Source organism: Camellia sinensis, chromosome 8 (genome assembly GCF_055761805.1).
Source record: "Camellia sinensis isolate YWXY chromosome 8, ASM5576180v1, whole genome shotgun sequence".
Classification (NCBI taxonomy): Eukaryota; Viridiplantae; Streptophyta; class Magnoliopsida; order Ericales; family Theaceae; genus Camellia; species Camellia sinensis.
Genome location: NC_138968.1, coordinates 60,411,661 through 60,427,253, shown reverse-complemented (window position 1 = coordinate 60,427,253; position 15,593 = coordinate 60,411,661). Strand labels below are relative to the sequence as shown.

The 15,593-nt window shown below is 32.4% G+C and overlaps 1 protein-coding gene and 1 pseudogene across 2 annotated transcripts; both read left to right on the top strand.

The window, feature by feature from the left end:
* Nucleotides 1-1,774: 1,774 nt before the first annotated feature.
* LOC114261009 (WAT1-related protein At1g09380-like) lies at nt 1,775-6,060 on the top strand (annotated as a pseudogene). Its single transcript, XR_014337021.1, has 7 exons — nt 1,775-1,935; nt 2,733-2,795; nt 2,905-3,021; nt 3,565-3,815; nt 4,836-4,994; nt 5,251-5,402; nt 5,536-6,060. The product of XR_014337021.1 is annotated as a WAT1-related protein At1g09380-like (transcript).
* Nucleotides 6,061-12,479: 6,419 nt separating this feature from the next.
* Nucleotides 12,480-12,842, top strand: LOC145797786 (uncharacterized). The gene has a single exon (XM_082885205.1). The coding sequence runs from the start codon at nt 12,480-12,482 to the stop codon at nt 12,840-12,842; it is 363 nt and encodes a 120-aa protein (XP_082741331.1).
* The last annotated feature ends 2,751 nt before the right edge of the window (nt 12,843-15,593 follow it).

The following is a 15,593-nucleotide window of genomic DNA, read 5'->3' as shown; positions in this document are numbered from 1 at the left end:
CGTATGTTTTAAATCCAAAAAAAAAAATTAAGAAAGGCCCAAACTAACTTAAAATAAATTAATTCATTAAAAAATTGAAATGTCCATTTAAAATAATTAGCATGGTTATCCATTGAAAATAATTTTACAAAAAAACTAGATTATGCAAGTATGATTGATTTATTTGCGTCTAAAAATGCAAGAAGAACGAGAATTAAGCGACACTTATTAGTTGTTGTTTTAATGTAATACTAAGTTTTTTTTTTTTTTTTTGACACAAATCTTTTGTCGTTTTACCTTCATTTTTTTTTCATTCAATGAAAAAAAATGTGAAGGCCCCAAAAATTTATTAGTTGATTATCAGCTTTAGACCCCGAAAATCTCAGGGCTGGGCCTGCTCATCTCCCGTCGCTACTCCGCTGCAAAAAGTCTTTTACGATGATATACGAATCTTTTGTGACGTTTAAGACCGTTGCAAAAGTTCTAATTTTTAATAGTGTTTAAGTGATATAAAATGGTGGGCGTTGCTTAGAGAAAGAGGTTGGGCAGTAGAGGGTAAAATTGAGACCGTGGAGGTGGAAGACGAAGGGATGGTGGAAGAAGAGTGAGTAGGAGAGGAGGCCATGAATGGATCTGATACCAACTTAACTTTCTATAAGTTTGATAACAATTTTTATGCAGTAAAATACCACTCTGCCTCCAACGTGCAGAGGCAATTGATATTTATAATGAACTGTTACAGACTGATATATACAACATGTTGATAAGCATAAATAATAAGAAACAATAACAACCTGATATGATGTGCTATACAAATAGATAGACATGGACCAAATAACTAAATATATTATCTCAACACCTATCACAATTTTTAATCAAATGTCAAGATTCATTTATGGTGTGATCTCACAAAAACAAGATATATACCATTGATTTAAATTTTTGAGTAAATTTCTATTTTCTTTTATGGAGACTTTCTACTTTTGCATTTGTTATTCAGTCTCCTGATATTATTAATCATCTAATATTGTTGTGTTTGATTGAGAGATTTATGAATGAATTTGGAAATGAAAAGGGAAAAGGTGTGTGAAACTATGTGAAATATTAGTATATTTTATTCACATTTCACTTACATTTTTCCTTTCTTTTTCCAAATCCCTTCCCGAATCCCCCAATTAAACACAATGTTAGGGCTTAGTATATGAAACTAGACAGCTAATTGAGCACCATACTCTTAGGTCATGTTTGTTTGGGTGGACATGAGCTTGGGATTGGACTAATAGTCCAATAAAATTACTAATCCAATGTTTGATTAAACAATTGAAGTACGGACTAATTATTTTAAACTTGACTATTAGTTAAGATAGGATACATAATCCAATGGATTTGTACCCCTAGGACTATTAGTCATGGGAATGCTAATCCAGTCCGCCCAAACAAACATGGCCTTAGGGTTTAGTTTCTTTTTCTGGAGACTTTCTACTTAAGTATATTACTAATTGTGATTTTAATTCCATGATATGAAAATTTTGTAACAAAGTCAAAAGATCTAGACAACTAATTGAGCAATCAATGATTTCCAGAAATGGAAGAACATTTCTATTAATCACTATAAAAAAAAGGTAAACAAATTAATGAAAAAAATAAATCACCATCTCTCTCTATCTCTCAACACCTGTATTCATTTTCTTTCTCCCTCTCTCTCTCTATATATACCCCCTCTCTCTTTCTCTCATTCTCTCCAATGAAGTAATTGAAAGAAAATATTATTAAGAAAAAAATGGAGGGTGATTTATTGCCATTGTTGGCCATGGTGATCGTACAAGTCGGCTATGCAGGGATGAACATTCTGTCGAAGCTTGCCATGGATTCCGGCATGAACCCTTTCATCCACGTGGCTTACCGGCAAGTCTTTGCCACCATTGTTATAGCCCCCTTCGCATACTTTTTGGAGAGGTATAAAAGAAATCTGCTTTTATAAAAATATATATATATATATATATATTAAAATTACCAAAAAAATGTGTAGTATTAGTAGAATATGTATAATTTTATTTCTGAAACACCAATTTTCATAACTGTATTACAAAATTAAGTAACATTTACAAAAATACGTAATAAAATACATATAGCAGGACCTATTTTATTTTATATATATGTATATATATATATATGAGATTTGTAGCCGATGTGAATTATAACATAGGCTACTAATAATTGAAACCATACTAAAAATTATATATATATATATAATATTAAGAAAAACACAAAAAAATATTTAGATTTTCAAATTTATGATTAATATTCACTAAAAATTGAATACACCCAAGCTCAATAAATTAGAATGATGTTGATAAATTTAGACCTATTGTTTTAAAACAAAAAGTTCAAATAAAAAAATGCCATTAATGCTAAATGGTGAAATATGTGTAGATTATGCAGCTAATGTTTTGTAGCCGCAATTAATGTAACACTAAAACGACAAAAAAAAAATGATCTAGACCATAAGATCATAGATGTTGCTCGCAGGTCTTGTATCATATCTACATCTTACCTTACGAAGTTTTAACAATTATATATACACATTTTTTTGTAATAAGTTGTGCTTGGCTAGACGTATATAAAATGATACTTCTATTATTATTTGTAATTTTTAACCCATAATAGTCTAATACTATCATAGAACAATGATTAGCTTTTTTTTCTCATGCATTAATTGTTATATAAATATTTTTTACACCTTATGACTGCAGAAAAACAAGCCCAAGGATGACACTGCCCATTTTCTTCCAGATGTTTTTGTGTTCCATTTTTGGGTAAGTCCTCAGCACATTTATACAAGCCAACGCAACCCTTGTTTTGTAAAAAAAGAGTTCAATTTATTTATTTATTTTAAAGTAATTTATATGGGGATGAAATGCACAGGATAACCATGAATCAAGTTCTTTACTTGGTTGGGCTCCATAATTCCACTCCCACGATTGCCTGTGCTCTGACAAATTTGCTGCCAGCAGTCACTTTCATTCTTGCTGTTCCTTTTGGGTATTTTATTACATATTTGTAGAAGTATCAAATGAATTGTTTATTAGACCATCTCCAACGCTTCATCAAACTTTGCATCAGATTTAAAATTTGGTAAAAAAATCACTTTTTGCAGTTCTAATGGTTTCATCAAATTGGTATCAAAACGAAAATTCACCAAATTTTTCATCAAAGTAAGAACAGGGGAAAGATTTCACAAATTTACTGTGCGTGACCGTTAGGGGAGACCAACCGGTCAACCAGTCGGTTGACCGGCCGGTAGACCAACTGGTCAACCAGTTCCCTTGGAAATAGGTTGGTTCAAACAGGTCAAAAGGTTCAAAGAGATAAAAAAAAAATTATACTAACCAGTCGACCCCTGCTTTGATGACAACCATTGGAGCAGTGTGTATCAGATTGAGAACATAGTCTTTTTTTTACTCAAATTTAGTGAAAAATTTGGTGAACCGTTTGAGATACTCTTACTCATCTACACCTATTTCTATTTCTACATGGTGATTATGTATGTTATATATATATATATATATATTTGATGTTTGGTAGGTTGGAAAGTGTGGGAATTAAGAAAAAAGCAGGACAAGCCAAGATTTTGGGGACAGTGGTGTGTGTAGGTGGAGCAATGTTGTTGTCATTGTACCATGGGCGTACAGTGATAGGGCGATCGAGCATTCATTGGAAGTATGCAGAGAACATCGGGAAAAAAAACCTCTACCAACCATCCTAACAACTTCATCTTGGGCCCCTTTTTAATAATAGCTAGCACTGTCTCTTGGGCAATATGGTTCATTATCCAAGTAAGTAATCAATCAATAATATCATAGCCATTTAATTACTAACAATTAAAGCTAGTGAATTGTTTATGATTAAAAATTAATGTTTTTTTTTATGTTCTGGCAAACATATGTTTTTTCCAAACAATAATTTTATTCTATTTTCACATAAATTAATCACACAACCGGACATACCGTGTGAAAAGATTTGTATAAAGGAATTGTCTTATTTTGGGATTAATTTTTTAATTTCTAGAAATTTTTTATTTTTATTTTTATTTTTTTCTCTAAAATATTTTTTCTACAGTTTCTAGCTGTTGGTACAATACAACGAAGAACCAAATCAATAAAAAATAATTATTATGTTTACCAAAAAAATTAGTGTAATTTGATATAAAATTATCACTTTTTAAATGCGAAAAAACATTTGGAAGAGTCATACTAACCTCGCCACCACCACGACCATCACCATTACCACCACCCTACGAATATCTAGGATCCACAATTCTTGCAAGATAGTTGCTCCTCTCCTAAAAGCTATAGCTCCTAAAGTACTAGCATGAGCTAATAGCAAAAGCAAAGCTAGTAGCCAGCCGCTGCTATCTCTTCCTATATAGCATAGCTTCCAAATAACCCAAAGCTATTATCCTATAGAGCTGCCACCTTCCCTGCACTAAATCAACGGAGCTACTAGAAAAGCTAAGGTGGTAGCCTTAGATTTAGCTCTGGCAGCTAGGAATTGAGCTTTTAAGCTTTGCACCACCACCACCACCACGATCACCATTACCGCCACCCTACGATGTCTCCACCACCACTATCACTAGCACACCGTTATATTTTTAGAGTTTGCAGATACAAATTTTTGGAACACATTTTCTCGAAAAGCATTTTCACTAAAACAAATGGACCATAAAGTTATAGTTAGTTAAACATGCAGTTAGTTATAGTCACCATTTTCTAATTGGTATATTGCATAATACTTTGGTTAATAATTTTGATTTTTTTTTTTTTTGGATATTATTGATTAATGATTGATATATTCAGGCAAGAACGAGTGAGAAGTATGCAGCACCATACACAACATCAACATTAATATGTTTAATGGCGAGCGTTCAATGTGGGATTATCGGTTTATGCGCCAACCATAATATTTTTGCTTGGTCGTTGACACCTGGGATCCGAGCCTTTTCAAGTATTTATGGGGTATCTATTGTCTAAACTTTAAAATTTTTAATAGTTATATTTATTTATATTGTCTAGTATCAACTAGTATTGAAAGTCTCTTTGTAAAAGACTCATGGTGATTATAATAGTTAAAGGAAATACAAGATTTTGTTTTAAATCCTTCTATTTTTAGTCCTGATTGTTAGAGTAAAATGTACAATTTATATGAAGATGTGAAGTTGATGGATACAGTCACTAATAATAATAATAAAATCATTAAAATTGTGTATTTCAGGGAATTGTGTGCACTGCAGCAGCATTTTGCCTAATGTCATGGTGCATCCAGAGAAAAGGTCCTCTATATGTCTCAGTGTTCAATCCCTTGCTACTTGTTATCGTGGCGATTCTCAGTTGGGGCCTTCTCGAAGAGAAATTATATGTTGGAACGTGCGTTTTGTTTTGTTTTGTTTTTTTAACGTGAATCAACATTCATTTCATGTTATTCTATGATCTACTTTGAATTAACAACTATAGCACTTTCAAAATAGATTGATCATTCTTTTATGTGGTTTTTTATTAGTGTTGTAGGGTCTGGCTTGATTGTTATGGCGCTATACGCTGTTCTTTGGGGAAAGAACAAAGAAATGAATGCAAAGAACAATGCCGAGGAAGATAGAGAAGAAGAGAAGCAAGAGGTAGTGAAAAGTGACTTGGAAATGCAGTTTTCCGGGCTTTCAAATGGCAATCACAATCTTCATACAATCAAAAGTTAAGCAAAGAAATGGTGGCAATGGAAATTAGGTTTCACTTGTTCATATGATCATCTTGGATGGGCAGGGCTAGCTAGCTAGTCTTTTTCTCTTATACAAAAGTTTTTCTAGAAAGAAAACTTGTACTGCTTTCTTGTTGTTTTTGGCAGCTTTGATAGGGGATGGGGTCATGGAGCTAGCAATGAAATAAGTAGTTTATATAACTCCAAAAAAATAAAATAAAAATGTTGCATTATATATTAGGAGGAAAACCCACATGGTCTAGTAACATAACAGAAACAAATAGAATTATTATGCCAAGTTAATTTTGTTTTTAATCAGATCTCCCTTCATCATTTTCTATGACAGTATTTGGATTTTGAATTTGTGGAGAGATTTGTAGCGACAAAAGAAAAAATATTCAAAAAGTGATAAAATAAATATCTTATATTTTATTCACTTTTATCTTCTTCTTCTTTTTTTCTTTTTTTTTTCTTTTCATTTCAATGTACAAATACAGTATACTAAATATCCTCAATTTCATTGAGCTCAAAACCTCCCAAGGCAATGTTGATCATAGTTGAATGAAGCTATCCAAAAATGATGGAGAAATTTGTTATTATTATTTAGGTAACTAAACTTTCAAAATGAAAAAGAAGATCCACAAGTGAGATTGTGTAACCTCACCACATAAAATATTCACATTTATGTAATTTGTATGAAAGAATTCTATTCTGAATTTGAAATTGAAAGCTTAGATGAGTTCAGAAATCGAAAATGACGATTTTTATTAGTTCGATATAATATTTAAAGCATTTTGGAGAGTTTAATTAAAATTTGATTCGCTTTAGTAAAATTAAGTTTTGTTTAATTAGTCTTAAATCTTAATTAATTAGCTAAACCTCTAATTAGTAACTAAGCTAATCAACACATATCAATATGAACCTTAAGAACAATGAATTCATTTTGTATCATATTTGTGCTAGAAAAGTTAGAGAGAGAGAGAGAGAGAGAGAGAGAGAAGCTAGAGAATTGAAGAATTGAAGAATTGAAAAGAGAAGCTCCAGATTTTGCAAGTAATCAACAAATCCAAGACTCTAGTTAAGAGTTTGATCCCTAATTCATGTAATTAAGTCACCTAGCTAATGAATTCATGAAGAATTTGAGATTAAACATAAGAAAATAGCTTCAAAAAGAAGAGCATTGAGTTAATCATACATGCATGCATCATTATGTAGTGTTTCATCATTTTGTGCTTGAATTTTGTTATCTATGTTGAATTTGGAAGTTGAATTAGGCATGCATCTTTGATTCACAAAGTTTTGAAGTTTAATTTTCTTGTTTTGGGAGTTATGGAAAAGAATTTGAAACTAATTCACACATGCATGAAAATTTAAGTCTCAATTTTGAAGAATTCATGAAATTTTGAGCAAAGGGTTTACGAATAGCCAAATATTTATGTTTATTTGAGTGTTTTCATGCTTTAGAGCAAGCCAGGCACAATCTTTGCCTTTGAATTTGCATTTGGAGCAATTCATTTAGTTTTAAAAACTCAAAATTTGACCTCACCGCTCAAGCGATGAATCTGTTGCTCACGCGTATATTTTAACCAACCAGTACTTTTGCAGAGTTTTGTAAACCACTTAAGCGACCTATAGTTAGCTCGAGCGAACAAGTTTTCGCTCGAGCAATCAAGCCTTCACTCAAGCCTACTTTGAGACCATCCAGTACTTTTGCAAACCATGCATAATACTCAAGCGAACAACCATGTTCCAGCAATTTTGAAAAGTTGCATTCTGTTCACATTTCCGTTCTCATGTCTCTTCGAACATTCTTAGGCATGAATTAAGCCTCATTAATGACTTAATAAATGGACTTATTAAAGGAATTATATAGAAAAGAATTGTTTGATTTAGCTATGTGTTTCAATGTGTGTATGTTCATGCGTTATGTATAGGTTGATCCACGAGGAAGTGACAACTAATCTAATCATTGTGAGTAATATCTTAGTAAAGATATTTTCATATAATCTATTCTTTAAATGTTCTATTGTGGTAAGCTTTTTTGAACTTGTGATTTTTGGATATGAATGAGCTTTCTATCTGTTTGAACGATATACTATTTGAAAATGTAATTAGTGAAATATATCTAATAAGAAGGACCTAATGTCATTATGTATATCTGATAAGTCTGAAATATGTTATGTGCTAGACCAAAAGGTCAGCCCATTGTACATCTGAAATGTGTTTAACCAAATGGTTATTATATTGATATGATACAACTGTAATGAATTGGACCCGAGGTCATTCTGATAAGCTATGTTCTGTTCTATTCTGTACATTTGTCCTCTATTATTGGGTGCAACCCAATATCTGATACCTCTAAAAGGTTCTAAATTTTGTAAGATATGACTCTGTTCTGATTCTAATATAAGAATGATATGTTTTTATTCTGAATCTTGTTTTTGTTCTGAATCTGGTTTCTGTTCTATATATGATACAAGAATGAATTTGAATCCAATATGAATGATTATGTATGAGCGTTGAAACTCATTCATTTAGCCCTTTACTTTGATGTTATTCACCCATTTCCCTTATATATATGTAGATGAGTAACAGGATGCCCAGCCTTAGATTTTCTTAGAAGATCACCCGTATTTTTGTGAAGTCAACTGAGGAGTGCCTCTATGTTGAGCCTTTTAGTTTTGTTATGTTTGGTCTTGTTAGACCTCATTTTGTATATAAGCTTTTGGGTTTTTGTAAGATGATGAATTGTACTCCTTGTATACCTATTGTATATGCAACCATGTATATATGTATATGTTTGGAAATGAGTTATTAACGTATGAGATTTATGTTATTGTCATTTATGCATAGCTCTTTGGACAAATTTATTATTTTATTCTGCTTCAACCCCCATATAATTAATTATATTTTGAAATTCTTCTTGAGGCCATAGATAATCTCATGATTACTGGCCGATTATAATCTAAATCTCTAGGGGCGGGTTCGAGTCATAACAGAAATTAAGTAGCCAAGCAAATAAAAAGAGTTTAAAAGAGCTTATGCGTTTCTTTTGAAGGAAAATATCACTTGACATAATGTCAGAAGCTCATTAGTTTGAAAATGCAAGTTTGAGTTTGAGGGGTCATTTTCCCCACTTCAAATGGGAGCTTATGCTTGTGCTAATTTTAGCAATCCTTTGCACTTCAAATTGGTGGAAGTGATTCGTTACGTGATCACTTTGTAAGTACATGTATTTGGAATTCTTGTGTGGCAAATCACATCATAGCTTTCTCTTAATCTCCTTGTTTGAATCCCTCCCTTTGCACCTTATCTAGTTTCTATCCAACTACTTGGCAACCACTTTACCTCGCTAAGTTTGACTTGACTTTGAACTTGCACTCTCGCACTATGATGTTTTTCTATACTAAGATTAGGGCCTAGGGACCTCTTCAAGGTTGGTACCACAATCATGGATCATCTATGCAACTTGTGATCCTTGCAAAATCCCTACTTCATTTGTCTTAAACAAGAGATAGTAGCGAGATAAATAGTTTATATAACCAAAACAAAATTAAAATAAAATAAATAAGTTGTATTGCATACCCACATGGTTTAGAAACATAACAATAATAACAAGAAAAATAATATGGAATTACTGTGCCAAGCTAATTATGTTTTAATTAGATCTCCCTTCCTCAATTTTTAAGATTGTGTTTAAATTTTAGATTCATGCAGAGATTTGTGGAGATAAAGAAAAAGAGAAGGAAAAATTGATTAAAAATTTATCTTATATTTTATTCACTTTTATCTTCTTTTTTCGTTTGTTTCCATAAATTCAATAAATAAACATGGCATTAATTACGCTCAATATCCCTAATTTATTGAGCTCAAAACCTCCCTAAGACAAAGTTGATCATAGTTAAAGTTATCCAAAAATGATGGAGAAGTTTGCTATTATTATTATTATTATTATTATTATTATTATTATTATTATTATTATTATTATTATTATTATTATTATTATTATTATTATTACAGGTACATTACACAAACTCTCTAAATGAAAAAGAAGATCCAAGATTAAATCAAATTAATAAGCCAAGCAAATAAAAGTTTTAAAAGAGCTTGTGAGCTTCTTTTATAGAAAAAATAAAGAGGCTTCACTTGACATAATGGAAAAAGCACATTAGTTTGAAAATGCAAGTTTGAGTTTGAGGGACCATCTTCTCCATTTCAAATGGGAAGTTACGCTTGTGCCAATTTGGCTGTCCCCTACACTTCAAATTGGTGGATGTGATTCATTAGGTGATGACTTCGTAAGAACATGTATTTGGATTTCTTATGTGGCAACTCACATCATCACTTTCTCTTGATCTCCCTTTTCAAATTGCTCGCTCGGTGAATATCTAACTACTTGGAAACTATTTTAACTCACTAAAGTTTTGCTCGACTTTCAACTTACACTATGACACCATCATGTTTGGCTATGATGGAAGTAGGGTTAAGAACCTCTTTGAGGTCGATGCCACAATCATGGATTATCTAATCAACTTACAACCCTACGTAAAATCTCCAAGGACCGTGAATTGGTGGTCAAAGTTGAGGGATTAATTTTTATCAACCCTATCCCCGCGTCTTACGAGGTGGGGGTTTATTAATTTTTCCCGAGCTATTTCATTTTGTTCCATCCTTGCTCCTAAAGTGGAGGTTTATTAATTTCTCAGTTCCATGTGGTTCCAAGTATTTTCTAAAATTTTCCAAGTGGTTCTAGGTTTTTTTGAAATTTTCCAAGTGGTTTGAAGTGTTTGTTTTCCCTTCATGGACTTTATATACCAAAATTTGCCAAGTGTTTGTTCGCCCTAAATGGGCTTTATATTCCAAGAATTTGCCGAGTGTTTGTTCGCCCTAAATGGGCTTTATATTCCAAAATTTGCGAAATGTTTGCCTACTTGTTCCAAGTTTTTCGAAGATATTCCAAATTTTTACTAAATGGTTCCAAGCATTTTCCAAGTGATTCCACACAAAAAAAAAAAACAAAACAAAACAAAACAAAACAAACCAAAACAAAACAAAACAAAAATTATCCAAAATATCAAGTTTTGCTAAGATTTCAAACAATTTTGCTATGCTTTGCTAATGCCATGGGATTTTTCAAAAGTTCCTAAAAACATCTCAGCTGCAGAGAAATTTAAAGATCATTTTCCATGTTTTTAAAGGGATGCCAAGTGGGTAGGGTGCTAGTTTGTGTAGTTCCATGATGATTGATGCCAATTTTTAAAATGTTACCTCGAAAGGCGTGCCAATACTTGAGCTTGAGTTTAGGATGTGCATGTGCCTTGTGAGGTCACCCGCGGGTGAGATGAGTTGGCACATGTGTGGGGCATGTAGACCACGTGTAGGCCCACCTAGGAAGTGTGGTCGCATGTTTTCAAGAAGGTGCGACCGCAGAATGAAGGTGCAGCCGCATATTCAGTTGATGCAAGACAAATCGCGTGAACCCAAAGGGTTTGAAATGACTTTTGATGCCTCATTTCAATACACACATATTCGAAAAATACTCCCAAACCCTCTCCATCTTCTCTCTTTCTCTTGCCCATGCTTTCTCGTTGTCTTGTGACTTGGATTCTCTTCGAACTTTTCAGATTCCTCACGTGGTACTTAGGGGCGGAGGGACATTGGGCTTAGGGGGGTCACGTGTCCCCCCCGACTTTTGAAATTTTTTTTTTAATTTCTTTTTTTTTAAAGTGTGATCTGCCTTGTGTGTGCCCCTCCTCCAAATACACAATTTCAAACCCAACCAACCACTAACACACACACACCAGGCACGAAGTACCACGTTTATATATTTTATTTTATTTTATTATTATTATTATTATTTTTTTTGGAATCTCAATTCCAATCCTAATTAAATACTAACATAGCTTTTTTTTAGGTGAGTACATAAAACTCCAATTACAACAAGGTTAAAACTCTAAAACCTTAAAAGTGTATGAAATTCTTTATTTTTTTTATTTATTCACAGTACTTGTGGAGCATCTTTGTATTTTCTTTGTCTTCTTTGTCTCCCTTTATTGCTTTGCAATTTACCGACTCGCAATTCACTAAATTAGGATCACACAGTACAGATTTGGGACCACATTACAACCTTGATATCTTTTCTTCATTGTTTACAGGTAACTTTATTTTTATTTTATTTTTTTACTTTTAAATAAAAATTATGAGTATTAATTTATAATTATTTGTTAAGTTTTGATTTGTAAATTTTTTTTATTTGTTATTATTTATGTTAAAATAAGAGATTTTGATATGCTAAAATTATGAATCTTAATTGGTGGTGAATTATATTAAAATTAGGGATTTTGGCTTGTTGTTGTTTGTGCTAAAATTAAGGATTTGATTTATGCTAAAATTAAAAATATTAATTTGCAATGATTAATATTTAAATTAGGAATTTTGATTTGTTATAATTTGTGCTAAGATTATAAATTTATATTTGTTGTGATTTGTACTAATTTAAATTTTTTGATTTGTATTAAAATTGGAGATTTTGATTTGTGAGGGGTTTGAGATTTTGATTATGAATTTTTATTTTGATTTTTGGTTTTTCCAAACAGTCATGGAGAAATATTTCAAAAGAAAATCAAAATTGGAATCATCTCTTTCTCAAGAAAAAGATGATAGTTATTCTTCTGCAAAACAAAGTCGCATAGAAATCAACTTAGTAGACCTTCCTGCAGATCCAAGACTACGCCCTCGGATTATGAACTATAATGCTAATGATCGAGACCGAATTCGTAGGACATATCTACATGCTATCCAGTAGTGAGTTCTCAATGTTGAATGGAATTGCCGATCTTGCTAAGAAAATGGTAGAGACTAGAAGAGACAAAGTATATCCATTGGTGTATTTGCTCTTGACTTTAGCATTAATCTTACCTGTTGCAACTGTTACTGTTGAGAGGGTATTTTCAGCTATGAATATTGTGAAGAATCGGTTGCGGAACCGAATAGGTGATGAATGGATGAATGATAGCTTTGTTGTCTACATTGAGAGAGATATTTTTGATGGCATTGACAATAATACAATTATGGAAAGCTTTCAAAAGATGAAAACTCGTTGGGGTCAATTGTAAAAGTTTAAAATTTAAAACTTTTTGTAATAGATATTAATTTTTAATGTTTAACATTAGCTCGAAAATTATTATTATGTTATTGTTATTGATTGGGAAAGAAAAATTTTGAGATTGTAATTAATTGGTGCCCCCCTATATTTAATTCCTAGCTCCGCCACTGGTGGTACTCATCGTTTTCATCCAAACAAAACTCAATTTAACCACTTTTTCAACTATTCAAGGTATTTTGAGTTATACTCTTGCATTTCCAGGCTTTTTCCTTGCTTTCCATGCATTTTTGTCTTAATTTACCGAGTTTTGTGAACTTTTGGCAAATATCTTGAACCTTTGCACGCTTTCTTCGAGTTTTCGGGCTTATCCACCACCTTTCCATGATCATTGTGTTATTTGGAGTATTCCCTACCTACCTACCTTGCATTTCTCGAGTTTTCCATTTCTGTCACATTTCCACTAGTTTTTCTTACCCTTCTTTTGACTTTTTCTAACTTATCACCACCTCGTTCATGACTTGCTTTCAGATTATCTATGGCTAAACGCAGACGTGGACGCAGTATTCACCCACTTTTTGTCTCCGAGACTTGCGTGCACTACTAAAAAAAGTACTTTTTGCGACCGCTACAAACCGTCGCAAATAATAGAAAAGCAGTCGCAAAAAACCTTTTGCGACTGCCTATGCGATGGCAAATGGGATCGTGAATGTGGGGGTGGCAAATACTTTTTGCGACCACAAAATTACAGTCGCAAAAAAGTTTTAAAAATGCCTACAATGTATTAGCGACCATCTTGTTACCGTCGCAAAAAATGTTGATTTCATCACCTACCACCACCACTAGCAGCAAAGCTATGTCACCATTTTCAAGCATTAGAACCTCAAATTATAGAATTCTTATCAAAACCAACAATAAAACCCAGAAACCACATCAACCCAAATCAAAAAGCCATTTTTTAAAACCTGTATCTTCACCTTCGCAGATTTAGCTAAAAACATCATATACAAAGTTCAGGTACTTTGTACATCATTCATCAAAACCCATACTTAATTTTAAATTAAAGAAGAAATGAAAGTCAATATATATAGTTTCAAATTTATAGATAACATTGAATTCATTATAAAAAAAAATCAAACCAAGCTAAAAAATCACTACCTCCAAAAAATCAAAGCAAGACAATTTTGGTTTTTAAAAATCAAATTAAATTGAAACCCATTTGCTTAAATTGAGTGGGATTTGACATATAAAACTCAAAAAATAATAAAAACAATCAAAACCTATATGTAGAATACAGAGCAAATTTCAATCAGATTAAGCAAAGAGGACTTCACTGAAGCTATAAAAAAAAAAGAACAAAGAAACCAAGACAGACCACCCTTTGTCAGTTTTAAGCTTTTTCACTATGAAACCAGAATGAAAACAATCAAGACTGAACCAAATCAACCCAATTGGATCAGGTTGTTTTGGATTGAGTCACATAGAGTAGCCTAATGAGCACAAGAAAAATGAGGAAGTTTAAGAAGAGCACAAGCACAATAATTCTAATCATGGAAGCAAGAAAATAAGACGTGTTTAAGAGAACAAAAATGGCAAGGGTAGTAAGAAGATGAGACAGATTGTGATGATGAAGACAAGATAATGATAATCAATTGAATGATTGGTTTCACTCCTATATTGGTTTTCATTACACACAAACTATCAATTGGTAACCACATAAAATTTGACCCAACAAAGTAATAAAATAAAATAGTTTTATCTGGTACAACTTTAGACCTAATAGAAGAAACAACTGGTACCTCTCAACATTGGGCTTAGAATCATCCTCATCGTCGTCGTCCTCGTCCTCGTCCTCGTCCTCATGCTCGCTATCTAGGTCAGGCGATATGTGAAAAGTAGAATAGTAGAATTCAACTCCGCATTAAGAAATGCAGTAAAGTCCTCGCTGCTTGACGAGTGTACTGGAGAATCATTTACAAGACTCATCTGAAATGCCATCCAAGCAATAAATTAACAAATCCATTGGACGGATTTTAGCAACAAAGCACTTTTTCAATTATGTATTTCTAAATTCATGGACGTTATTGTGATGTTAGAATACAATTCAAATTCATGGCAATTATTGTGAATTTAGTAACATCACCAAATTTCAAACAAATTAACAAATCCATTAAAAATTGCACAATAATATAAATCGGTACTTTAATAAAAAAAACATAAAAAAAAACATATAATCATTTCATCTGTGAAAAGCCTTGTGGACACATCTAATTTTAACTATGGAGGTAAAGCAACTTTACAAAACCCACAACAGTGGAACCTCCCATGTCTGTATAAAGAGCTAGGGGATTATGGTAATGACTAATTCTTCTACAACCAATGTGGCTATATTGAAATGCAATACAAAACACAATCAACAGTATATTTCAGTACACATCCAATTACAGTGTCACTGTTAATGAAAACCAGAAATATACTCGTACCTTTATATATACCAGTTTCAGTTGTTCAGCATATTTGAAAGTTCTCCAATATGGGCTGAAAGCAGTGATTAGCTGCTACCAGCTAGGCCAACTAAATGGCCAATCTCATCTTCAAGGTGTGAAAAGTGAGTCAGGAACTTGTCATGAAGCTCAAAGCAGTCAAAATGATTTCGCTGCAAATGAGGAAGAGCATCACAAATAATTTTCAAACCGCTCTGCAGTAATTTCACCCCTTGGTTTATTCCATTAGGAAGTTTTCGTCTTTTATTGGCTTGGTTTTC